This window comes from Ursus maritimus, unplaced genomic scaffold (assembly GCF_017311325.1).
Source record: "Ursus maritimus isolate PB19 unplaced genomic scaffold, ASM1731132v1 scaffold_3, whole genome shotgun sequence".
NCBI lineage: Eukaryota > Metazoa > Chordata > Mammalia > Carnivora > Ursidae > Ursus > Ursus maritimus.
In genome coordinates, this window is record NW_024425563.1 from 24881319 (window position 1) to 24908452 (window position 27134).

The 27134-nt window shown below is 38.8% G+C and overlaps 1 protein-coding gene and 1 pseudogene across 2 annotated transcripts in view; one reads left to right on the top strand and one right to left on the bottom strand.

The window, feature by feature from the left end:
• Positions 1-27128, top strand: part of LOC103676623 (metabotropic glutamate receptor 8) — a 580162-nt gene extending 553034 nt beyond the window's left edge. For both annotated transcript variants that reach the window (XM_008705831.2, XM_040644056.1), the window contains 2 exons: positions 20226-20472; positions 26792-27128. In XM_008705831.2, the coding sequence (XP_008704053.2) occupies positions 20226-20472; positions 26792-26841 (297 nt within the window). In that variant the 3' untranslated portion in view covers positions 26842-27128. The remainder of the gene's footprint in view (positions 1-20225; positions 20473-26791) is intronic.
• LOC103676668 lies at positions 3467-3997 on the bottom strand (annotated as a pseudogene).
• Positions 27129-27134: the final 6 nt, after the last annotated feature.

Consider the following 27134-nt stretch of genomic DNA (forward strand, 5'->3'; position numbering starts at 1 on the left):
GGATAGTAAAACACTTTAAAAATGAGAAGATAATAAGTGTACCAGGGTACCTAATCATCGGATCAAATCATAAAAGCCTAAGAGCCTATCAGCAGATTATGAAGAAACCCATGAAACTTTCAATATCTGTTCTTATTTTTTATTTTTTAAAGATTTTATTTATTTATTTGACAGAGATAGAGACAGCAAGCGAGAGAGGGAACACAAGCAGGGGGAGTGGGAGAGAAAGAAGCAGGCTCATAGCGGAAGAGCCTGATGTGGGGCTCAATCCCATAACGCCGGGATCACGCCCTGAGCCGAAGGCAGACGCTTAACCGCTGTGCCACCCAGGCGCCCCTCAATATCTGTTTTTTTTTAAAAGAAAAAAAATCTGTGAGAAAAATAATAGATGCTCCCATTTCATAATGAAGAGTATGCATCTTAAAGAATTAGCATCATTGATAATGATGAGATTCCAGAGAGATTCTTTACAAAATCAGCAACAAAATAAGGATGTTTATTTGTACCAATTTTATTTAGAATTTGTCCAGAAATTTAGGCCAATGCAATTAGACATTAAACAGAATTAAGAATTCTACTTCTTAATAAGGAAGAGGGAAAAGTATCTTTTTTTCCAACTATCATATCCCTCAAATATCAAAAGACATCAAACAAATGCTTCTTACATTAATAAGAAATTTTAGGTCACAATACAATGACTGGACACATTATACATAGCAAAAAAAAAAAAAAAATCAACATCTTTCTTATATCTTACCCGTAACCAGTTAGAAAATGTAATGGATAAAAAAAATACGCTATTTATAATGGAATCACTAAATCCCAAGAATAATTCTAACAAGAAAATATAATACCTGTTTAAGAAAATTGCAGGATTCCATTGAAAGATTGGAAACAAGATTTGAATTAAGTATGCAAGATGACCAGAAAGACAAAAGGCATAAAGTTTAAAAAGGAAAAAACTCTCATTGTTTACAGATGACATGAATTGTGACTATAGGTATTCCAAAAGAGCCTACAGCAAAGCTGTTAGAACTAGTAAGTAAATTTAACAAGATCACTGGGTATAAGTGTGTATATCTATCTATCATCTATCTATCTATCTATCTATCTATCTATCTATCTATCATCTATCTATTATCTATCTGTAATTAATTGTATTTCTATGTAGAAATAATGAATACATAAAAAATGAAATTTTGTAAAGAAATCACTTATAATTACATAAGTATCAAATACCTAGAAATAAATCTGACAAAATAAGCACATGATCTCTGTACTGAAACTACTAAATAATATGGAAATATATTCATGAGAGGACCTAAATGAATAGAAGTATATAAAACATTCCTGGATGGGAAGACTCCATTTTGCAAAGATATCAAATCTGCAAATTGATCTATATATTAATGCAATCCCAATCAAAATTCCAGTAGTAGTGAGGGTGCCTGGGTGGCTCAGTTGGTTAGGCTTCCAAATCTTGAGTTCAACTCAGGTCATGATCGCAGTCGTAAGATTGAGCCCCACGTAGGTTTCCATGTTCCATGTGGAGTCTGCTTGGGATTCTGTCTCTCCTCTGCCTCTGTCCCTTCCCCTGCTCATGCTCTCTTTCTCTCTCAAAATAAATAAAATCTTTTAAAAAAAAATCCACTAGGTGTGTGTATGTGTGTGTGTATGAAAATTGATATAGAATTGTAAAGGACAAAGGATATCCAAGGCTATTTATCGTCTGTCTGTCTATCTGTCACCATGTATCTATCCTTTTACCTATGTATTCATCATCTTTCCATCTATTTATCATCTATCATCTATCAATTATCTATCTATCATCTATCTATCATCTATCTATCTATCTATCTGTTATCTTAGAAGTTGGTTCTGCTTCTTTAGTTGAGTCCTGACTGATGCAATCTATAAATATTTTTGTCTAAATAAATCCCTTTCTAGTAGTAATTCTGAAGAAATGTTATATTTGAAGTAAAAATACCTAAGAAAAAGATAGCCATAAAGATGTGGAACAAGTAGAAAGTATGTAGTAAGCAGGACATAACGAGGGGCTAAAAGGTCAGGCTTTGAAATATAGATAAGGAGTATAATTTTAGATAATATGGCTCCAAATTAGAAACAAAAATCTAAATATATAACATCAGGATAGTAATTTAATTTTTTGTCAATAGGAGTGAGATTATGAAGCTATTAAAATTGGATTATAAATGTGGAAATTATCTAAGAAGTGCTTTTGAATGTCTATGACCAAATACTTAATCTTCACAGCATTACAATCATGTAAAATGTATGTTCATTTAAATAAAAATATAACTTATTATATAAAATGTAGCGACTGAAAGTTTTTGCTAAAAATGATTTAACTTTCTGAAGTGGAAATTAGTCTCATGAAAAGATCATAATTTCCTAAAATAAAAAAATATATACATATGGTAACATATTGTATGTCTTTTGGCACACCAATATTCACTAAAAGTGGGCATTGTAGAACTCTTGAGTTATCAATGGACTGAATGCATATAATATATAGTTCTTTTGAAGTAAGATAAAGTTGATAAATAATTTCTTATTGACCTTGTGGAAATACATTGATAATGCAAACTAGTGTTCAAAAGGATTCCAAAATCAACAATAAATAAATAGTCCATAAGCAAATATTTGCAAAGAGTCATTCAATTATTACATTCCTAAATTAAAAAAACTATGAGTTTTATAATTTTATTTTATAATTCGTTAAGATAATCTCTACTTCAAAGGCAGGAGTGATTCTCTATGAGGGCAATTAGCTTTACTCATTGTCATGTTCGAAGTCATGCAAACCTTAATACAATCATATTTCTATAAATTTGTCTGATTAATAAGGGATATTGAGTGAATACGACTTGCTTAGTTCACTTCATCCCACGTCCTTTGTGGCAAGAAGGAGACACTAAAGGGTGATCTCATTCATACCCTTTCATTAGCTGCTCTCTGTTGTTTTTAATAAAACACACACATATACATTCATGCATCTGCAAAATGAAGAACATATATCCTTTGTTTAGTTTCTCCTTAGTTTAGTTTGTAAAAGTAATTTTTGAATTTAAAAATTTAGACCAAAAAAAAATAAAATAAAATAAACATTACCCATGATTCTACCTCTCGTGAATAGTCCGGGTTAATGTTTTGGTTTATTTCTTTCTCACTTTCGTCTTAGAGCTTGGGATGGGAGCATAGATGCAGCTCTGTCTCGACATATATTATTCTTTACAGTTTCCCATGGCTGTGCCATTATTTATGTATTCATTCTATTTTTGGTCATTAGGTTACACTATTTTAATTTTTTTAATAGTAATTACTAATAAACATCTTTGTAAATAAATCTTTGTTCACATATCTAATTTTGTTTATTTTTTTTCTTACTAATACAGTATTTATTTGTTTTCCCTCTGTTAAACCCTGAGCCAACCGCTTCCCCCAGGCTGCCAGGGGAGGTATAGAAAAGGAACATACAGGGCAGATGAGAAGGGAAGAAAGATCCGTGGGAGGTGGAGAGGCTCCGTTATATGGTGAAGAGGATGAGAAAGGCCACCATCAGGCAAAAGAGCCCCATGGCCTTCGGGAAGGCAAAGCCCAGAATGGCGTAGGAGAAGAGCTGTTGCTTCAGAGAGGGGTTCCTGGAATCACCAGTGATGAGGCTCCCAGACACAGTCCCAATTCCAGCCGCAGAGCCAGCCGCCCCTACTGTGACAGCCCCAGCCCCAGCCCCAATGCACTGGCCGCCGTGTCAGTGTCTCTTGAAGTGGCGCTGGGTTGGAAGCTGTGGCTAGGAATGAGAGAGGTCAGGGGATGGGGCTGGCCAGCTGCTGAGGCTCTGATCTGTCAGTGTCTCCAGTGGTGTTAGCACCACTGCAGACCGTGATCGGTTCAGCAGCTGGGAGCTGCTCCTCCCCAAGAAGGGGGTGAAGACGAACTTCGCACAGGCGGACATTTTCAGGGGATGAGGGTCTGGGGCAGGAGCTGCTCCCAGTGCGGAGAAGACAGAGAGAGGCGGAGGGTGGAGGGGGGCAGGAAGAGCAAAGGTGATTTTGTTTATTCAAAATGGAATATATTCCTGATGTGAAGTTACTGGGTTGAAAATAAATAATCAGGTTACCATTTTCATTTTTCCTGATATTTTTAGTATTGATGGTAGTAAGGTTTCTTAGCAAGGGATGAATAGGTTTACCTTAACTGATTATTAATTTTCTTTTACGTTTTTCTCTTAAATCCAGTGTTTGTTCAGAATTCGTGAAACTTTCCTTCCATTCCTTTTTAGAGCCATATGGTCACTGACCTGGTCAAAGGGGTCCCAGCTGTGGCACTCAATAGCCCTGTGACCTTGGGCTAGGGGCCTAAACTTCTACGCTTCACTTCTTCATCTGTAAAGTGCGGATAAACATGGTACCTTCTTCAGAGAGCTGTGTGAATTTATATAAAGCGAGAGCGCTTGAGAAGTGCTTATAAAGAGCTTGGCCCATAATAAGCATTATTGTAAATATACTTATTATCCTAGGTTTGGGGGAACTCTCCCTTCTTGTATTCTCTTTGGTTTTGCTCCAGTTTGTAAGGCTTGCTTTCCCCACCCTGTCTAGGGTTTGCCGAGTGCCCAGCTGGATCATGGTTTTGGCCGGGTGACCTGATCTTTTCCTCTAATTACCTCTTTGGCTTGGTTGTATTGTTTCAGTCTTACTGCCCCTGATCAATCCTTTGTGAAAGCCAGATGTTCCTAAATCCCTTATATTTGACAGAAAAGCTGAAGGCAGAAATACTTGAGGGAATATATCAGTACTGAATAATATTACACCCAACCGCTGTATGTTATATCAGTACTCCCAGAACACTTTTTTATGCAATATTCATCATCAACCCTGTTAGCTTCTCAGGTCAGGAGTAATTTTTCTTGTTTTCCATACAAGAAAAAGAGATTCAGAAGTTAATTTGTTGGCATGGAGTTACCACATCCAGGGGTGGCAAAGTCAAGCATTTAACTTTGGTTTTCTGACTCTCAATAGAATGGCCTTTCAATTGCCCCAAATTGAGTCTCCAGGATATATTAGTTAAGCGTTGCTAGTGGGTGCCGTTATAATAAACAACTTGAAAAATCAGTGGCTTGCAAAAAACAACAGGGGCTTATTTCTCATCTGCGTTGCTTGTCAAGGATTTATAGTTGTACGCTGTAGGACGGCCTCTCTCTGGAATATACCATTCTGTTGGCAGAGAGAAGAGCGAGAACCAACCACTCGATAAGGCTTAAAGCTTCTTCTGCTCAGGCGTATACATACAGATGCATCCTATCTGTTCACAACTCATTGCTTAAAACATATCACGTGATGAACCTTGATAAGGATGAAATGGAGAAGAAAGTCCTTCCCCAAGGAGTGGCTCATGAGATATATAATCACAGGGAAGAGCGGAGTAAATAATTGATGGCAATAATATGTAATAGAAATTCGTGAATTGAAAAGGACACAGATGGAAGTCTTTGCAATAGAAACAAAGTATAAATATTTTAAAAAAATAAGACGTTATAGAACTTGGAAAAAGTTTACTGTGTGATAGATGAGTTCTCGGTCATGATTCTGTAGCTTATTTATTTATTTTTTACGTATTCAGAGATTGGCCATAGTTGTTTTCAGTGACAAGGAAGCTGCTTCGAGGCAGGGTTAGATGTGGACTAGCCGAGGAAAGGGGTCAAAGAGAAGGCTGTACATCAGGCACAGGTGCTAAATTGCTGACTATTAATTTGACAGTCCAACTTCCTTTTGGAAGTGCTGAGTTATATAGGCTTACTTTCCTATAAACTCCCTCAGGTCCTGAAACCTATATAAAGTGCCTGAAATGATTCTTCCTTGAAAATTTAATAGAAAACCCAGCTTGGTTCTTTCTTTTCCTAACCAAAGACCGAGGTCACTGAACCTAGGAATAAATTTAATGGCTTGGGATTATATTTGATAGACTAGACACTTTGTTAGAACATGGTAATGATGTTCTCAAGGCTGATCGTTACAATCCGTCTGAGGACACTGTAAATCTGTTTCTCTGACAGCCATAGACACTATCCTTCACCCTGCTCAGCCATCACACATTAGCCGGAGTTGACTGTCAGTTAGTCAGTTGGCTGACTAACTACTTGGTCAGTTCGAATCCACAACCTGCAGAAAAATAACTCAAAGTGAATGCTCGGATCATGCAATTTTCTTTCCCAGTCACATAATAGTCTGAGGCTGTTCCTGGTTGACTGGCTGCTCTCCTCCATGTGGTGATTCAGGGACCCCTTTTTTTTCCATCCTGTACTGTTACCATCGTCTAGTGCCTCATGAGGGTAAACACCCAGTCAGTGAAAAGGGAAAGAACTACGGAGAGAGTACACACACTTCTTGGTTTCTTGTATTAAATCCTATAAAACACTTTTATGACATTTGTCCTTTACTTTCACGTGATATTGGTTGAGTACTAGTTACAAGGCCACACTGTTCCTAGTCAGTTGTCCCTGACTGATCAGGAACTTTCCAGAAACAATTCTAAAAAATGGAAGGAGGAGCACGCATTTTGATACCTCTGCCACACCCAATGGTCCCAATTAAAAATGTCTGGTTTTTTTCTTTAGAATGTTCTCCTTGGTAAGCTACTATATTTATAACTTTGCACCTAAAGTTGTTTGGTGAAAGTAATAAAAGAAAAAGAAGTACAGGACTATTTTTTCCGTAACATTAAAAGAGAGAGTACTCAGTGCTGCTTTCTCCATGGCAGTTAAAGGTTTCACTTGGGTGCAGTTATCCTGAAGTCTGAAGCATCAATAGTTTGAACATATTTGGAACTCAGTCTATCAGATTTACCAATGGGATAATTTGTCCACATAATTCTCTACTCCTGCTCTTAGGAACACAGTTTTAATAATAGCATCCAGATGGTCCTTCAACTTAAAAATAGTTTATGTTCCAAAATCCTGTTTATAATTGATTTGTGGTCTTTGAGACATTATTTTATACATACAATAGTACATATGGCAATTGTCTTTATGCCATCCATAAAAGTTTATTTAATACATCACGTAATAGGACCTTTGCAATGAAAACTGTAGTAAATATAGTTGTTGTGATGTTGGTAATTAACATAAAACCTACACATGTAAAGTCATTTTCTGAATATAAAACATTTAACTAAAAATGTTGACACGATAATGTATAAAACAGCTATTATAACTGCACATACTTTATTTGTTAATAGCTGGGTTTACTTTTTTGTTATTCAGGAAAATACAAGTTACAGTATTTTATTATTTAGGAAAATACAAGTATTTTCACACTTGGAAAAGTCTACCTCCTATCACAGTGAAGTATGAGCAAAGTTAACAGCCTCGATTTTAAAACACTTGGAACAAGTCATAACCAGTTTTATTGCAAAAGATCCCTGTACACATTTACATTAATTCTGGTACCTTAATAGCTGTCTGGCAAGCCATTTCCTTACAGAAACATGCCTTATGAGAAATGAGAAATGCCCATCCCTTCTGGATATTAGCTACTTGTCACACCTGGGCAACAGTGCTCGCATCACTGAAGCCTGGGGACATAACTCTATATTTATTCTAAGTGAAAAATGGAATGACTTAAAGAAAAATACAAGATAATGTAAATAATCTCTTACCAAAAACCAATATATTAAACCAAAAGTATTTTATAGCTTTTATTACAAGAAACTAAAAAGACTATTTAAGATCTGGGCTGTGATCGTGAGTGTGAGTGGCTGAGATGGACGGAGTAATGGACAACATCATTACAAATGAGGAGGATAAGGAAAATAATTGGAATTACAGTTCAGGGGGATGGAACAATCATGTACACGGATGTAGAATTTACCCCAAATAAGCACATTGCTTGAGACAGCGAGCAGGGCCGTGAGCCAAAGCTAGATCTTCCAATGAAAAGGCAAATGATGGCAGGTATAGGAACAAGATGGAAGACGATATAGAGTTGAATGTTGTGATAGTTAATAAGGCAAGGTATTTGAGGAAGAGAATGACTCTGACATGATCTAGAAATAGCAAAGGGGAGTTAGGAAGGCCCTAAGCTTATTGTCTTCCCCGAGGAATACAGTTAAAGGGAATAACATCAACCATCACTGGAGACACTGGAGGGGAAACAGTCTTTCTAGGAAGAGAGAAGTTTCAGTTAAGGCCACAGAGTAGAGGCAGGGAGGAGAGGCCGGGCTATTGAGTTCGTCGCAGAATAGGCATCACAGAGCACTCTAAGTTGGTTTACAGGTGAGGGTAGCGTAAAGAGCTGGGTGAGTTTCAAGAAAATTCCAGGATTCTGCTTGATGGTTCGGTAGCATATTTAATGTCAGAGCTGTATCATTTTGAAAGCTGATTGACCATGACAAGAGTAATGCGGTGACGTTACTCTCCACAGAACCACACAGGGCCCCAGGAGGAGAAGACTCAGATGCAGGTGAGTGAGGCCACTCAGGACCTAAGCAGTTGATCTGAGCGGAGTCAAAATGAATCATGTGCATCCAGCATATCAACGAAGCCAATTCTGCTACTATGCTTTTTGGAAGGGGGGAAATCTGGGGTGACTTCTGGGTTTGCTCTCCCAGGAGATTTAGATGTTTGGGATTTCTGATTGTCGGCTCTAGAATATGCTTTACAAGATTCTTGGTTCTAGCTCATACTCGACAAGTCTCTTGCTCTAACTTCCGTCATTTGCAGCACTACTAGGAGGAGAATATAAATGTCAAGAAATGGTCCTGCTGGCTGGGTGACACTAGTGTGGTAAGGACCTTGAGTTAGTTTCTAGAAGCTTCATTCAGAGTACAAGGCTCTGCTAAAGCCGGGTAAGGTTTTTCAGTTTTAGGTGGGATTGTAGAACCACCAAGCTCTTTTTCACACCATAGAGTTTATCGAATGATCTGTAGGAAGAGGAAATTTTAGCTGTGACTGAAAAGCGTAAGCCTGCTGAAAACATTCTCCACCTCTCACTGGTTGTCATTGGATACCCACAACTTCTTCAGGCTGTGATTGCTGGGTGTTTCGATGTCTCAGACCCATCTGAAATAGTTATCTTTTCTTGAAAGCTGTCATTACCACAAAGAATTGAGCGTCCAACATGAGGTACTTAGTGCCCATCTGTGCGCTCAGACTCACTGAGGCAGACCACCGGTCTGATTGTAGCAGCAGGCCTTCACCACGGCTGAGCGTGACGACTTGGCAAGGTCACCATATATGTATTGGTAGCGTTTTAATTCTTCTGAATGCTTCTTCCATAGCTGGCATTCAGTCCTACCCATGTGTCTACTTGGATGCCTGTATGATAGGGGACAGTAATACAAAGTCTAAAACAACGTTAGGTCTGGGGTTTTTCCTCCGCAGAAATCTGGCCGCTTTGACCTTCATCTGTATCTTGTGGAAGAACAAGTTCTAGGAATGAGACCTCTGCACACCCAAACACATCCCTCTGGAGCTCGTCTCAGAAATGGTGATAAGACGAAGCCAGAACTACCAGCACCGAGGCATTGGGCATGCACATGACGAGAGTAGGTAAAAATATTGCTGAGTAATGAGAGATGCCATTCGTCAGAGCCTGGGACACAGGGAGGGTTTCGACCTTTTGAGGCTGAGTCCGATGTGGAGCTGTAACCCTTTCAGAGACAGCTACGTCGCTGTCTTCCCCAGCTCGCCTGTCTTAGGGCTAATCTTAGCAAAGCAGCCAATCTTAATATTCGGCTCTTCAGAGACAGTCCATGGATAAGGGGCGAGCGGAGGTCCTGCACAGCAACTATAAGTAGTCTTCTCAGGACTCTGGGGAAGGGTGCTCGTCCCCATTTCCCTCCTTACCCACAGCAGTGAGAGGCTATAGATTAGAGGAGGAGAGTGAGTAGCAGAAAAGCTCTTCTGCCCGTGTGTTTCCTGAGCGCTTGGACCTCTAATCTGAAAGGGACTGTACTTTCTAAGCTCTGAGGCCCTACCTGTCATGAGATCAAAGGCACCATGAACGCGCTGATGAAAATCTGTCAAAGGTGAGAGGTGGGGACAGAAGGGGAGCTGGGGTGGGCGCCTTCCCTGTTTTCACGCGGGTGGATGGTCTAGGGAACGCTGCCCTCGTCAGGGCTGCGGGATCACTGTTCTGTCAGGGATTCTCTTTCTCATGTTTCCCGCATGGTTCTCAGTCTGTCCAGTTTCTTTCCCCCCTCACCTCCGATATCTATTTCCTGGGCAATAATGCAGTTTTTCTAGATGTGTATATTTAGTGGCATAAAGTTATGCATAATTTGCTCTTCTAATTTGAAAATCTAGGGGCGTCTGGGTGGCTCAACCCGTTAAGCGTCTGCCTTTGGCTCAGGTCATGATCTTAGGGTCCTGGGATCGAGCCCCGTGTCGGGCTCCCCACTGAGTGCAGGACCTGTTCCTCCCTCTGCCCTTCCTGCCGCTCCTGCTCACTCGCTCTCTCTCTCAAATAAATACAATCTTTAAAAAAATAATTTGAAAATCTGATTTGTATCTACATTTACGTCCTCTCTATAATATATATGTTGTCTGTAGTCATGTCTTACCTCTCTTTTTTGATAAAATATTACCAAATGTGACTTGGTTTTTTTGGTTATGTCTACTGGCTTTAGTTTTCTGTATCATTCATTTCTTTTTTTATCTCAGATCTCAGCTATTTCCTTCCTTCTACATTTGACTAGTTCCGCAGTTAATTTCAAGACTTAACCGTTTCCTAAGATTGTCGTTTTAGTCTTTAAACTTTTTTTCAAGCACCACTTCGGTTGCATCCACAAGTTTCATATGTGTTGCTCTCATGACGTCCTTTTCTAAATAGTTCCTAATTTTCTTTTTAATGCAAACTACTTACAGGGTGCTATTTATTTTACAAATAAAAACTTTTATTCATTAATTACAATTCTAATTTGATTGCCTTTTGAGGGGGATGGAGATAGCTTATATGTTTCCTGAATTCATTTGTCTTTTTCAGTAATCTAAAGCCTCATTCTTCTGGGTTTTTGTTTTTTTTTCAGTTTATTTATTTTATTAACATATGATATATTATTTGTTTCAGGGGTACAGGTCTGTGGTTCATCAGTCTTACACAATTCACAGCACTCACCATAGCACATACCCTCCCCAGTGTCCATCGCCCAGCCACCCCATCCCTCCCACCCCCCTCCTCTCCATTGTGTTTTAAAATAATGCAATTAAAATGGCAATCTTGTTACCTGAGTCAAACTATTTTTAGCCTTAATTTTATATTGTGTACTTAAATCTCTGAAACTATGCGTTAAAAACCTCCCATGGTAACTGTGGGTTTGTCAATTTCTCCTGTATTTCTATGATTTGCTTCTTCATACATTGTGCTAACGTACTTTTGGATAGGTAGGTAGGTAGATAGACACATGGATAGATCTTTGTATAACTTAAGATTTTTTTAAAAGATTTTATTTATTTTAGAGAGAGAGAAAGAGGGAGCACATGAGAGTGGGGGAGGGGCAGAGGGCGAGAATCTCAAAACAGATTCTGGGCTGAGCACAGAGCCGGACATGGGACTCCATCCCACCATCCTGAGATCATGACCTGAGCTGAAATCAAGAGTCTGATGCTTAACTGACTGAGCCACCCAGACGCCCCTGCATAATTTAAGATTTTTATCTTAAATTCTATTTTGTTCCATATTAATATTATTATTCCATAGTTCCTTGTCTTTAAATTTTTTTCTGGTACATCTTTTCCATTTAGTTCCTTTTTGACCTTCATTTATAATTTTTTCCTTATTGGATAACATTTAGCTCCGATCATGCTGTTGCAAAACGATGGAGCGCTAAAAGGCAGCGTGGAAGCAAGAGTCTGTGGAGGGAAACATGGAGAAAAATACCTGTAAAAGAGAAGCCAATAAATGCTCAGCAAGTAGATGCGTCATACTCATTTGCATGTCACAGTAGAAAATGCAACACCATTGTCTGAGAAATTAGTTTTACTATGTTTCTATAAAGAATACTTATGTCGAATAATTGAAAATTAAAGAGTACATTTTAATCATGTTCTCCTTTAAAACATCCACCTTATAAAGTGTCTATCAGACTTTAATAAAAAATAAATTACTGTACTTACTAACCCAATATTAAATATCATGTATATTTAATTATAAACACTCATTATAAATCCAATATCTGTTATTCCTCTTTAGAGGGTCATGAGTTTGCTTCCACTTGTCCTTGTCTACCCTTGGCAGAGCTGATCTACTTGTTAGTTAATGCTTTATTATTCTGTGCATCTGGTTCCCACCATTCCCGGTAAGTCCAAGGTTAAGGATTTAGACCTCCCGTGTGAACCAGCCCAGTTCTGCATCCATAGGCTTTGTCCTTTGATTTGACTCTTCATTTTTAACATGTGTCCTGACCAAAAGGGGATGTGATGAGAGATTGCGAATGGGTCAGAGCAAACCATCTCCATCTCTTCTAATGAAAACACAGTGTAATGTCTCTGACCTGTGGGTGGGTCAGCAACTCTGATTTCTACCTGACAGGAGAAGCACAACCCTCAGGATGGTGCTTTTTCCCAGAATGAAACTGACTATGAGTCTTTGAATGTGCTGACCCTAGAGTTTCCCACAAGCAAAAGGCAGATTTCCATATGAATATTTTCTGCCCATATCTTATGTGTGTGCATGTGTGTGTTCTTTATTTAAAACTCTAAAAATCGGGGCGCCTGGATGGCCCAGTTGGTTAAGCATCTGCCTTCAGCTCAGGTCATGATCCCAGAGTCCTGGGATGGAGCCCCGAGTCAGGCTCCTTGCTCAGCGGGGCGTCTGCTTCTCCCCCTCCCCCCACTCATGCTCACGCTCTCTCTCTCAAATAAATAAAATCTTAAAAAAAAAAAAAAGGCTAAAAGTCTTGAGGCTGATTCTGAGAGAGCAGTACTGTTAGGAATGGAGGAAGGTGAATAGAGGATAGGGTCAAGGTAAAGTTAGGACAATAGTAGGCATCACCTACTGATTCTATATGCCAGGTGCTGCGCCAATATTTTACATCAATTGTCTCCTAAAGTCCTTCGAGTTACGTCTGTGGAAGCTTATAAATACTGTGAGTGGACTATACTTGGTTATAACGCTCTTACATTGGGGAGGGATCCGGGGCTGAGCCCAGAGCTCTCATATTCCCCAATGGAGACCACTGATTTAATTTACATTGTCTGTTGCTGAGTTGAGAACGAGACCGCCATCTTTACAGTTTAAAAGAGCATCATGTTTATCCATCCAAGAGTTTCCGTCTCAGTCTAGATGTTGATTTGAGACATTTTCTGCTTTTCCAGCTTTAGACTCTGATTGTTTCCCTCTTGAAACTACATGGGTCATTTCCTTTAAATGCCAAATAGAAGAGTAAGGTCCTATCCCTCCTCAAAGAATGTAGCAAATGTATGCCAGCCAGGTGAGGTTCCTAGGTTGAGTTTGTAGCAGTGGACAAAACAGGTAAAAATCCCTGTACTCATGGAATTTTTATTCTAATTAAGGGAAATAGATAATACACAAATTAAATTAGTAAAATATGTAGACCTTTATGCTAGAAAATGTTAGATGCCGAGGATTAAAATAAAGCTGAGGATTGCTGGTAGAGGGTGGGACGTAACAGGATTTGAGAATGTTTAGGAGAGGTCTCCCCGAGAAGAACAGGTCCGGAAAGAACTAAAGGAAATGAAGGAGCAAGTCTTCAAATATAAAAGCCCCAAACCAGAAGCATGGTTGGATGTTCCAGGATCAGCCAGGAGGCCAGTATGGTGGCAAGAGAATGCATGAGGGAAAGAGTAAAACCCTTCCGTTCAGAGGACGCTGTAGGCCACTGTAGGCACACCATCAGTGGGAAGTCATTATAAAGTTTTGACAGTAGGGTCACAGTATTCCATCTGCTGTGTTAAGATCAATCTGACAATCAGACAGAAGGGAGCAGGGCGAGAAGAGAAGTCACTAGGACAGCTTCTGTGACCATCCAAATGAGAGGTGACGTTGGCTAAGACCAATGTAGTTCCAGCGGGGGCAGGAGAAAATGACTGGTGTGGACAAAATCTGAAGGTAAAATCAATAGGATTTTTCATAGATAAAGAGTGTAAGAGAGGAGTCAAGGACAATTTCAAGGGCTTTGTCCCTTGGAAAATTGATGATGGAATGAAGATAAAGAAGATGACTAGAAGAGTAGGTTTAGGAATGAAGGTGGTGTTCAGATGCTTGTTAGTTTTACGTATAAATCAGACATCCAAGGGGAGTACCCAGAAGGTGATTAGATCTCCTTAGGGAAGTCTGGAATTTGTCAGCATAGAAATGGTTTTTCAAGGCAGAGCTACCTATATTATTTGCAGGGCCCAGTGAAATATGAAAATGCAGGTCTATTTGTTCAAAAATTAAGAATTTCAGAACAGTGACAGCAGAGCATTAAACCAAGTGTGAAGGGACTTCTGAGTGAAGGGACCTGTGTACAGGTAGCACACTCAGGGACCCAGTCCTGGTTTAAGGCCATAATGTCAAATGTGACGATCAGGAGAGCAATGAAGACAGAGAATGTTTCAGAGCGATAGAAAGACAGACAGATAGACAGGCATATAGCGAAGGACTGAGGTTGGGGTACGTCAATATAAAAATAATACAGAGATGAGGAGGATCCTTCAGAATTGGCTAAGTAGAAGAAACCAGCAAGTATCTGAAATAAAACAAAACAGAAACAATGGTAGAATGATTGCTAGAGACCGGTGCTGGTTCACCAGCCTCCGGGCTCAGCCAGAAGCGTTGGATTGTTGCCTTTGATGTTTCCTGGACCCAAGTGCAGGGGAGTTTTGTTGGAGTTTGGATGCTCCATGATTGGTTGATTTGGGGCTTTTGCCACCACAAGCCAACTCCACAATTTCTTTGTAAACTTGTTTAAAAAAAAATTTAAATAACCCCTAGTAATGAGATTTTGAGGTCCATTGACTAAAGCTCAGCTGACAAGCAGAAGAAAAAATCCATTTCTGGATTCAGGTGCCACTTTGAGGGACACACAGATGAGGGGACAGGTAACAGAAGCAGAGAAAGGCAGGCTTCAAGTGTTAACCACGGCTTTGTCACTGATCAGACTGTGTGCAATGCAGCCAGGTAGAATCTGGCTGCTGTAGAAACAAGTGAGATTCAACCATCCAAGGCAAGGCAGAAATATTCAGGAATAAATAATGCATCTGATTCTTATCAGATGGCACCAGCCTGCCTTGGGTTTTAGGTCTCATAACAGGTCATGTTGTTACTAAGGGTTGTAAACTTACCAGGTTGGACGTCCCAGTTTATGGAGTTCTCTGTGCAGGTAGAAGACTGACCTTTTTCCTGAAGTAATGGAACCTCTTCCCTCCTCAATTCTTCCTGGAGTCGTTAATGATTCCAGGTCATGACCTACCTTCAGTGGATCCTGGATGTGCACAAATGACCCCTCTGGAGAACGAAGAGTTACTAGACTAGGTCCCAGGAAAGGTGTCACAGTAGTTTGCTCCATTGTGCGGCCCTTCCTGGCTTCTCCAGAGATCAGTTAAATCTGTTTCAGCGCATCTGACTCTTTCAGGTTCAAAATGTCTGTGGGTGTGGAGGTAGAGGAAGGGAGAGGCTACCAGTGGATGTAAGAGAAAAGATACTCCCGTTCCTCCAGTTATTAATATTTTAGAGTGCCAAGGGGCAGAGGTGGGGCATTAAAAAAAAGGTTGGAGAAAAGGTTAGGTTAACGTGTCCGGTACCATTGTCAGCATCTCTCAATGGATTGATGTTGGTCGTAGGGAGTTAATATTGTGCCCTTCTGCTCTCTGGAGAGCTGTGACTTTGGTGCAGAGGGCCAGCGTGCTATTCTAGAATTGTAGCACAGGCGGTGAATATGGCCTTGACATCGGCAAATAGTGTTGACTTTTGGGCAAAATTGTATTCTGCCCACTTTGAAGTAAGGTTACAAAAGCCTTTTCCTTGACATCGTATAGTTAGCGCATAGCAGTCAGCTAGTCACGAAACAAAACTGCTTTGGGTAACTGCCTCACAGGCCCCTCTCTTATCCTGATACCTGGAAGGATGCTTTGTTAATGTCCTTTTAGATTCGAAGCCGTAGGGTAAATCATCTTTGTGGAGCTACTGCTGTTTTGTACCTTTGAGGCATTTTATAAAGATGATGTCATTTCCACCCGGTACCCCTTCTATGAGAAAAGTATTATTTTCCCCCAACTTCATAGGTAAGAAATTAAAGGTCAGAGAGGAAAATAAGATCACTACAGCTGTCCAATTGCCAGGGAAGTTTTATTAGAGTTTAGATTGTCACCTGGTGGGTGAACTCGAGGCTTTTGCCACCTACAACGCAACTCCAGAGTTTTCTGTAAACTTCTTTATCTTAAAAACAACAGTAACAAAAACTGTAAGTGGTGGTGTTCCTTTCTTACATGCCTTAGATAACTGGAATTTTCTATAGCTATACAAACATCCCCCTGAGTTTTTTTGGAATCAAATGTTCACCTTCAATCTTCTAGTATGATTTCTACATTTATTTTTAAATATGGGAGCTATTTGGAAGGCACGAATCCATTAGTTTATCTAGAGTGAGAACAGGTAGCATTTTTATTTGTGTGTTTTGCCATTGCTGCTTTCACTGGGGTTATGCATATGTGACTTTTTCATTTCATTAAATTTTCAAAGATGAAGTTCAAAAACTTAGTTTACTCACAGTGCAATGCCTTGTAACAAATGCTGGGCCACTGTAAGGTTTTGGATTTTAGGGTACAGTTTTGTATAGATGCTGTTTCTGTATTACCTTTACATGAAAATTTTTCAGTTATTTTAAGAGAACACATAATTAAAATCGGCCTTTTGGTTTAATTTGAAAGCATAGTGTCTGACGGAGAATTTGGATACCAAGCATAGTACTGTCTAATCCTCATGTCTTTGTTTATTCCATCTTCCACTGAGTTGGTTTCCCTAAAGACTACACTGCGGTAACATTTAATATGGAAGCTAGCAATCCAGAATCTTCTTCATGCCTAATATTTATCAAGATTAAATTATTATATATTACAGAAATGATTCTGAATCAGGGAAGAAAATTACCATTTATATTTATGGTAGCCGAGAAAATTTACAAGGTTTTCAAAATAGAAAGGTAATTATGTATTATTTAGACTAGTAGTATACATTTTAGCAAGACCAACAGATTAAGATTTATAAAAAGAATCCAGCTAATCAGTGTGGGTGTTCCCATCATTTTATGTCTGTTTGACCTCTAGAGGCTTTTTGTTGGTTTGTTGTTTGTTTTTAAGCTAAATTGAGTTGGCAGGGTCTGACTGGGACAAAACCGATGGTTAGCTATTTGAGTGGCTTTGGGGTATTTATGTTGGTGGTTTGCATTTGGGGGTATCGTTTTCCTACTTCAATATCCTTTCTCCATAGCCTATTTTCTGCATAGGCTTCCTGCAGCAATGCTAACTGGGGAATAAGTAGGAATTTAGAGAGGATTAACTACCACTTTGAAGTGTATGAGTATTCATAATAAGAAGTTGCTTAAAAGTAGATGGCAAAGCTTACAGGGATTTGAAGGCACACATCCGTATTTTATCAGGACTTTTTTAATTGTAGTAGATCCTTGGTTCTCTCAAATTTAACACAGGATTTCACTTATTGGCAGGAGAGGTCATGACGTGTAGTAATTTATCACTTTGCTGAGGAATGTATTTGAATCATGTCTCTATTGAAGCTAATATGCATGAGCCCAACCTAGAATCTGGATTCATACCTCATCACTTTGTGTTTCTTACTTAAAATGTCTCCAACCCTGTGTTGTAGCCATAGCCGATGTCGGTTTGGCAGAGTGGAAAAATTTGGAAGGCATAGTCTGTATGATTTGTGTAAATCCAATCTTGTGGAAACCTGATCTCGAAGATCTTTATATACCTGAGAATAATGGGCAGTTTTTCAGTAGTTTTTGTGTGTAGAATCTTGTATAGTTCCTTAGAAGTCTATAAGGAAAAAGAATGTAGGTTACAGGCTCTAAGAAGTTTATACCCTAGTTGTGCATTTCCTAATTTACTACAAAGTTCATTAAATCACAGTTATAATTACATATAAATCAGTTATAATTACGGAGTTATGCATTGGTAAGTGATCCACTGCATTGATTTTTCAATGCATTAGTGCTTAGAAGTAAAATAAGACACCATTGTAACATTATCCTTAAGGTAAGATTTATCATGGAGGACTTCCTAAAGGAAGGGAATTTTGAAACAAACCCATCTGTATCGCCTGTTGAAGGGTATTCCCATACTCACAATGAGGTCTTATGCAAGGACAGACTTAGCGGTAGATGAAGAGTAAACTCAGTAACCACATGGTGTGATTTCATAGACAAGGACAGTCTCTTAGTACTAGTACCCGAAGTTCCTCCCATCGTTTGGACAGTTCTTTACCTCACAGCTTTGCCCTCTGTTAAAACAGGAGCTGACTCAGCTACTTACCTCTGAAGGTGAATGGTTTCTGAGCTTTTATTTAAAAGGATACGATTAGTTCGGGTCCTGGGGATTGCCTGATACAATGTGAGAACTTTACATTTTCAGAGACGTTGTTAGAGCGAACAGATACTAACGAGGATCCTAGATAGGAGAAAGGGGACCTCTAACTGCTTCTTTGTGGCCTCAGTATTCCAAGTTAGTTAGGGGAAATTATATTTTGAGCTCAGGACAGGAACACTGGAAGTAGGTCAAGGTTTTTATTTTTAAAGATGTGATCTATACCTACAATGGAGTATTATTCATTCTTAAAAAAGAATGAAATCCCGCCATTTGCGTCCACATGGATCAACCTGGGGGACACGATGCTAAGTGAAATTAGCCAGACCCTGAAAGACAAATACTGCATGATCTACTTATACGCAGAATCCTAAACAGTCAGACTCATCAAAGCAGAGGATAGAACAGTGTTTGCCAGGTGGAGGGGAAGGAGAAAACGGAGAGACGTCGGTCAAAACACAGGCAGGTTCAGCTCCCCATGGAGACGTTCTCAGCATCTAACAGGCAGCATGGCAACGACAGTTTACAATACTGTGTGATGGACTTGGAATTCACTAAACTGGTGGACCTTAAGCATTCTCAGCACAAAAACATAAAAAGAAACCATGAAAGAAAGTGGTAGCCAGGCCAGGCGATGGATATGTTAATTACTTGAGAGCAAAGGTCATTTCATAGTATGTATGTTTATCAAAACATCAGGCTGCACACCCTAAATACACAATTTCTGTTTTTCAGTTATAACTCAATAACACTGAGAAATTCAAAAAGAAGATTAAAATGCTATCATGTCTGTTTTCATACCATAATGAAAAAACCAAAAGCAGTGATTTTAGGTTTGGCTTTTCAGCTTGTTGACCTCTAGATTCTAGGAAGAAGAATTTTCCAGAGAGACTGCTGTTTGTAAGTAAGAGAGCACTCAGTTTCAGTGCAGTAAGCGTAAGGAATGAGCACATGAGCACGGGAGGAGAACTTTCAAAATGCAGATGCCAGGACACTATCCCCAGAAGGCATATTTAAATCTTGGACGCAAGAGTCATGTATTTTGTAAAAGCACCCACGTTTATTTTGTTATGATGTCACCACTGAGAAACCCTCTGGAATTGTCCTTGGGGGGTGGTGGTATTACAAAATCAAGCCCTTATGGCATCCTCATGATTTATCAGGTTTGACAGCTGAAGTTAAGTCATGATGTGAAGATGCAAATGCTAGCATTATTCAAACAACGGTGGGTGGTGATGTTCTGGAATATTTCACTCCCACTCATTTCCACTATAACCTTCTAGGTTAAGTTTATTGTTGAAAGAATTACACTTGACCGTCTAATACCTGTCTGAAGAAGGGATGTGCAGCATAAAATGTTAGTCTTTGCCCAGAACGGTTTTGTTCCCTCTCTTATATATGTTTAATTATAATCTAAAAAGGAAACTTCACTTCATCAGCTTAATTGTGTTTGTTTTAAGGAATTAGGCTCCATAAACAAAACAACTTTACCCATACTTGCAGGTAGGGACAAAGAGTTGCTTGACTATTATTAAGGGCAGTTTCTGTAAGTACGTTCTCATGCACCCTGAGCGGAGAAGCTGCAGTCACTACAGAAAAAGGTTGTGCTATTTGCCTGATGTTAGATCAGGCTCACCAACATTGATTCTTTCTTTTTTCCTCCCCTCAGATGTACATCCAGACAACAACACTTACTGTCTCCATGAGTTTAAGCGCTTCGGTGTCTCTGGGCATGCTCTATATGCCCAAGGTTTATATTATAATTTTTCATCCAGAGCAGAACGTTCAAAAACGCAAGAGGAGCTTCAAGGCCGTGGTGACAGCTGCCACCATGCAAAGCAAACTGATCCAAAAAGGAAACGACAGACCCAATGGAGAGGTGAAAAGTGAACTCTGTGAGAGTCTTGAAACCAACAGTAAGTCATCTGTAGACTTTCCGATGGTCAAGAGCGGGAGCGCTTCCTAATAGATGTACGTTGAACATTCTTCTTCTAGTCTTGGGGACGGTGCTCCATGGTTCCAGGGGCATGGTGCTGCTCGCACACCATGAGACCATGATGGCAGTTAGAACCGTTTGGTTAGAACCCAATGAATGATTTCAAGGCGAGTGGCTCTTCTCCAGAGCACGGCCATGCACACAAAATCTCTTTTACAAAGTATGACACTCGTGCCTCCCTTCTGAGGCATTACCAAACATCTGAAGCTTGGAACTACCTTCCATGTATAGAATTATCTTTTAGCACTTAGGAACTATGCTCCAATCTATGTTGGTTCAATATTGGTTGTTCTTTATTGGTTTATTGGTTGCTCAGAGATCTTACACAAATAAATGATATGATATTTAGGTATTTAGGGAAATGAGAAAACTAGTGAGCCAACATGTCAGGTTAAATCATAATATTTATTTCCCCCAAGTGGCCCCTTCTTAGATATAATTAAGATAGTTAGAGTTATTTTCTGAATGCTTCATGACCCTGAAAATAGGGTCCTTTCTGTCAGCCATCACTCCACTTGTCCCCTCTTCATCCACTTTTTTCTTCTCTGTAGTCACCCCTGAAGGAGCACACGATAACAATACACCAGTACCAAGCTAATCTGGTAGAGTTTAACTGGTCCATTTTGGTATCTATGGAAGAGTAGCAAATAGGCTGAAGATCTTTATTGTAAAATACCACAGATAGCTGAGTACAGTAAAATAAAAAAATACAATCTTTACTAGTTTCTGTAGATGGATCAAAAGGTTCTTGCATTAGACGTCAGGCTTCCTGTTTTTTGGAAATATAACCTACCTATTTAATAATTAAGGATAAAACCCTATGCAAAATACTCTCTTCCTCTCAGATTCTCCAGCAGGCTGTATTCCCTGCTCTCTGTACTTCTGACATGAAATACAGGGAAGATTAAGTGTGGATTTTATCTGATGTAATTATTATGACAACATAAGAGTCTGTACTAGATTTATAAACCTTTCTTTACATCAAGATTTCCAGATGAACACTGGCTACTCTAATGCTCCATACACAGGAATGGCCTTAAAAGATAAGTATTGATCAATTAAGTTTATTGGCTACAATCACTATCATACTTCCTGGAATTATCGGTCAGATTTTCTGGGAAGATTGCCTTCAGCTCACTAATAACCAAATTTCGTCACTTGTACATAAAGAAGCCTTTTAAGAATTCCGCAAACACTCCCCACAGTCACCTTTCCGCAAACATGAAACCTTGAAAAACTGTGAGAGAAGTCACAATAAAGATAGGTTTTGATAACAAATCGTTATAATCATCTCTGATTATAGGTAAGCAATTTAGTAATAATGGGCCTATTTGGTCTTTTAGCAAAAGATGCACTGTACTATTATCAAAGGTGTCAGAGTTCAATGCTTGTGATTTGAGGGCAGAATTTTATCTGTGTTTTTCTACCGTGAGAGCATCAGTCTAGACAGTTAAAAGCCATCGGAGGACGCCGGTAAACTGCTGTTGGCCAGCTGTTGGCATTTCTTACCACAACTCACCAGAGCCTATAGTTGGACTTGGTTTTTAGCAACAATCTAGAAAACTTTATGTAATATGGTTGCAAATGGGAACAACCAACCAGACATTGAAATAAATACCCGTCATCCCAGACTCATTTCTGGAAAGTGGTGGAAGAAAAAAATTAATAAATTTTCCTACCCTTTTGAAAAATAAAAAGGTTCCCTGCAGAGGAATATTCCCAGCACTGATGAAGACTAATCCCGTATTTAATAGAAGCGAGTCTCACATGCTTTGTTTTCCTTCTATTATTTCTTGTTGATATTGAAGTGGAAATTACATAGCAAGCATGCGTTTCCCTATTTTCTCTGAAGTAAGAATGAAAGATCATAAATGTGGTGCCCGTATGGAAGGTAAGCCTATACTATGCTGCAGGAGTCCGGTGCTCACTTTTGGAAGGTAAAAGAAAGTTCAGAAGATGAATCAAGATAAAGTCAATTACTACCTGAAAGACAGTTAAATTGTACTTTGGCAACTTTAGTATATTCATCTTTTAAGACGTTTGGATTTTAAAAATTGGGTCCAGATGAAGTAATTATAGTTGACACATTCAGGAGAGACAGCGCGTGAAATCTTCACACATCCTCCCTCGATCCCACTGCAGGAGCCACGGTTCATCTCTGTTCAGTTGCATCACCAGGTATCGTGGACTCCATGCGTCCCTGTTACCTTGACTACACGTACCAGTGGTTTTCACTGAGGCAGGAGTCTCCTAAAATCACATGCCCCACAAGTATCAATAACCCTGATAACTTAAATGCAATATTTTTCTTCTAGAAGTGTGTCTTATGTCTTTAGAAGTAGAAGTGAACACTGGAAAAGCCTTTGTCTTTCAGCTGTCTGCACCTAGGACTGTGCCTCCTCAGATTTTTTTTTTCCTCAAAATTTTATTTAATTATTCTGGAGAAAGAGAGAAAGAGAACTGCAGCGAGGGAAGGGACAGAGGGAGAGGGAGAGAGAATCCTCAAGCAGACTTTGCACTGAGCATGAAGCCCAATGTGGGGCTAGATCCCAGGACCCCAAGATCATGACCCAGCAGAAATCAAGAGTCCACCACTCAACAGACTGAGCCACCCAGGCACCCCGTGCTCCCTTCCTCAGATTTAAAATGCCTCCTGTGGGGATGGGAGCAGTCCGTTCTCAGTAAATCGAGGGCTGGTTACTCCACTGGACAGCATCCATGTTGCTGCGTTCTCATACCTTCTGCTATGAGACGTGTGACAAGTTACCACTACAGCGACGTGGGAGAAAGTGTTGTGTACACTACAAATCACCATATAAATAAGGTAGAAGTGTCATTGCTGCCTTGAAAATGTAATAGAAAAGACTTAAAATTCAAAAACTACTGTTTAGCGTCCCTCCTTCTTCTTTTTAATATGTGAAGGATTTGGGTAATTATGGCTGCTATTGCATTGTTGGGATTGTTTTTCTGAGCAATTAGCAATATATTTATGATGTACATGCAATGCTTTTCCTTCATGGCTATGGAGCTCTCTAAATCCATTACACCTAGAAACGTTCATCTTAAAGATTACTTGTTAATGCCAGAAATTCTGGCCACATTTTTAAGGGTTTAAAGCTTCAAAATCTCCACAGAATAAAGATAAGGAATGTGAAGCTGGAAGGGAGACCAATGAGTCCATGTTAATTACTGAATTTGCAGAGTACTACATTTCACATAAAAAAAGGTCAAGTGTTGTTTCATAAAAGTGTGTGGAAAGGGAGTTAGAAACACAGTTGATGTGTATGAATTTATCAACTGTACCCAATTAACAAATGCTGTGACATGGTATTCCTTAAGCAGTGTTCATGAATAATTCATGAAAACAGCTCCTGCTGAAGGTAAAGCTACTTTCTCTGGCTTATGAACACAGTGTGGTGTCCACAAGGCAATTCACTCTTGCTGTATTCCAAAACGGATTGTCACATACGTGTGTTCATCGCCACTGTAAAAACTCCCTAGTAGCTCACACGCACATCTCTGATCTACTTCGCTCTGTAATACTTCCAGGATGAGGATTCTCGCAAGACTTCTGCCTTTCACAGTTTGCCCCTCATCACTGTTTTCCCGTTGACTAAATCATCCATGTCCATAGCCTTGCAGCCCTTTTTCTAACCATTAGAAAAATTAAGATGACTTTCCTTTTGTAAATGATAGTCAGAGTTCTCAGTAGAATTCTACCATCTTTTTCCCTGAGGATAACTTTGAAGAGTTCCAAGAATGAAGTATGAATCTTTAATTAGCTATAGGGTCTCAAAGTTGGAATGATCCTTGAATGGTCTGATCTAGATCACCTTCTGTTAAATTAACATCTGAATATCATCCCCCTCAAGGTCTTTTTGGCTCTTGTTCCTCTATTTCCACCATAATTTTTCTTTCCATCCATCTACAAACTTGATAAATATTTCCTACATTTTTAACTACTGTTGAAGGTACTGAATAAGGCAGGACATTGAGCTACCATTTTTAAGGATTGTTTTTCTAACTCTTGTGACAATTTTTCTTCATCTTCCTTCAAAGACTATATGAAAGTCCTTCAAAAAGATAGTTGAAGTACAGATTTTGTTTTCTTACAGGAAATTGAGAGGTATATGAGAGCATTATATATTTAGAAATTAAAAAAAATTTTTTTTAAAGTACACAAGCATAAAAGTCATTGTGCTTCACTTCACACCCAACTGAACATCACAGACACCTAGCCTTTTGGAAGGGGTGAGTAGGAAAGTCGGATTCCATATTTGTTCTGCCAGACAAAGCTGCTCCCCCACAAACCTACTCCACCTCCATCCTCATGACCACCCAATGTTGTGGATTTTGGACTATCGATGAAACTGAGGCCCAGTGACTTGGTTCACAGATCTTTTTTTTTAAACTCATTTTATAGGGAACAGAATGTACTTTAAAACCAGGTCTAAAACTTACTTCCTTTCCGTGTGCCACAATAATAACGTAGAAGTGTGAACGACAGAGAGAAGAGAAGCAGATATGTCAGCTATTTTTGGCATGAAGCTCATAATATTCAGTGAAATCAAAAATAGTAAAATCATGTATGATTAGCACTTCCTGACACTCTCTGCATTTATTTTTGTGATTGTGAACTTTATGTGATCTCAGCCTCAGTTAAGAACTTGTCCAGTCAATTATGATGTTGATGTGAACGAAAATGGAATGAGTCTGATCGCCAGTTCTATGCCTCCAGAGGAGGAGCTTTATAATTTGCTTATTTAACGCTCAAAAGTTAAATAATTACCTAAAAATCTGTTTCATCCTGAATTGGATTTATGTAGTGAAATACATACATGTTTAGCATTTGTTCACATTTTTCTTCTTATGATTATGCATGCCAGAATGCCACTAAAAAATAGGACATCGCATTTGAATTTTAGAACAGAGATTTATTCCATCACATCTTTCAAAAAAACCAAAGGAATTATTTGGATTTAAGTTTACATTCTCGGAAAATTTAAGCATGAGTATAAATTTGACTTAGAATACTCTATTCATATCTTTCTAATAATCTTATAATAATAAGTTTTCTTTATAGTGAGTTGGCACCAGAACAATTAAATATTTATTTCCTTCTTGGAGTCTTTGTTTTTAAACATCTCCATTTGTATCCTTTGGTTGAAACCAAGCATAAATATGTATTGGCAACACACATATTTACTTTGATCTTTACAAATACTCTATGTACTTCATATTTTACTATGTTCACTTCTAGAGTCTAAAAGTATTACCTGTTTTTAAGGGGTGCTTGGGTGGCTCAGTCGCTTAAGGGTCTGACTCTTGATTTCAGCTCAGGTCGTGATTTCCGGGTCATGAGATTGAAGTCCGCATCAGGCTCTGGACTGGGTGTGGAATCTGCTTAAGATTCTCTCTCTCGACAAACCATAAGAGACACTTAGAGGAAACAAACTGAGGGTTGCTGGATGGGAGTGGGGTGGAGGGATGAGGTGACTGGGTGATGGACACTGGGGGTATGTGTTGTAATGAGCACTGGGTATTATATAAGACTGATGAATCACAGACCTGTACCCCTGAAACAATTAATACATTAAAAATAAAATAAAATATGAGAAAACCAGGGGAAAAAAAAAGATTCTCTCTCTCTCCCTCTGCCCCTCTCTCTTTTCTTTCTCCCCCTTTCTAAAAATATAAATAAATAATAACAAAATAAAAGTATTATTTGTTTTAAATGGAAAATATTCATTCTCAAAGCACAACTAGTTATAATTACTTACCTGTTTCTGATCCTCAAATCAGACTCAAAGAACTGAGGTCTTTAACATAAGTTGTAAAAAAAGTATTTTTTGTCTTTTGTAGGATAGATAATGTGTTTTTTTCATTTTCATAGTGTACTCATTTTGGGGGTATAGCTCAGTGGTAGAGCATTTGACTGCATAGTGTGTTCATTTATTACTCAAAACACACATTTAAATTGAATTTCACCTAAATTTATTATTATTAGAACTTTTCCATTTTTAGTTTTCTGCTAAATACACTATGAACAAGACTCATGGTTTTACGGATTAAAACTGCTGCTGCATTATTCCTGTGATCACTGAATTCCTACTACATGTTTTAATGTTGTAAAAATGGAATAGCATAAAAAAGTGATTATAGGACTTGAATTTTAAAATCATTTTAGCAAAATAATTTCTTTTGATGTACTATTAATTTGTCTTAATTTGTCTTAACAGCTTCCTCTACTAAGACAACATATATCAGCTACAGCAATCATTCAATCTGAAACAGGGAAATGGTACAATATGAAGAAATCTGGTATGTGATCTGAAACGATAAACATGACACCGCCAAAACTCACTCCTGGATATCTCTGTAGACTACAGTCAATCAAATCAATAGTCAATCTTGTAAGGAACACAAAGTAGCCATGAGCCAAAAGTATCAAGAACAGAGGGAAACAAAACCCATTTTATACAGTACAACAATGAGTGTCAAGCTAAAGTATTGCTTACTCATAAGCAGTTAAAAAAAAAATCACAAAAGGAAAACTAATGTTAGCTTGTGAAAAAAAAAAAA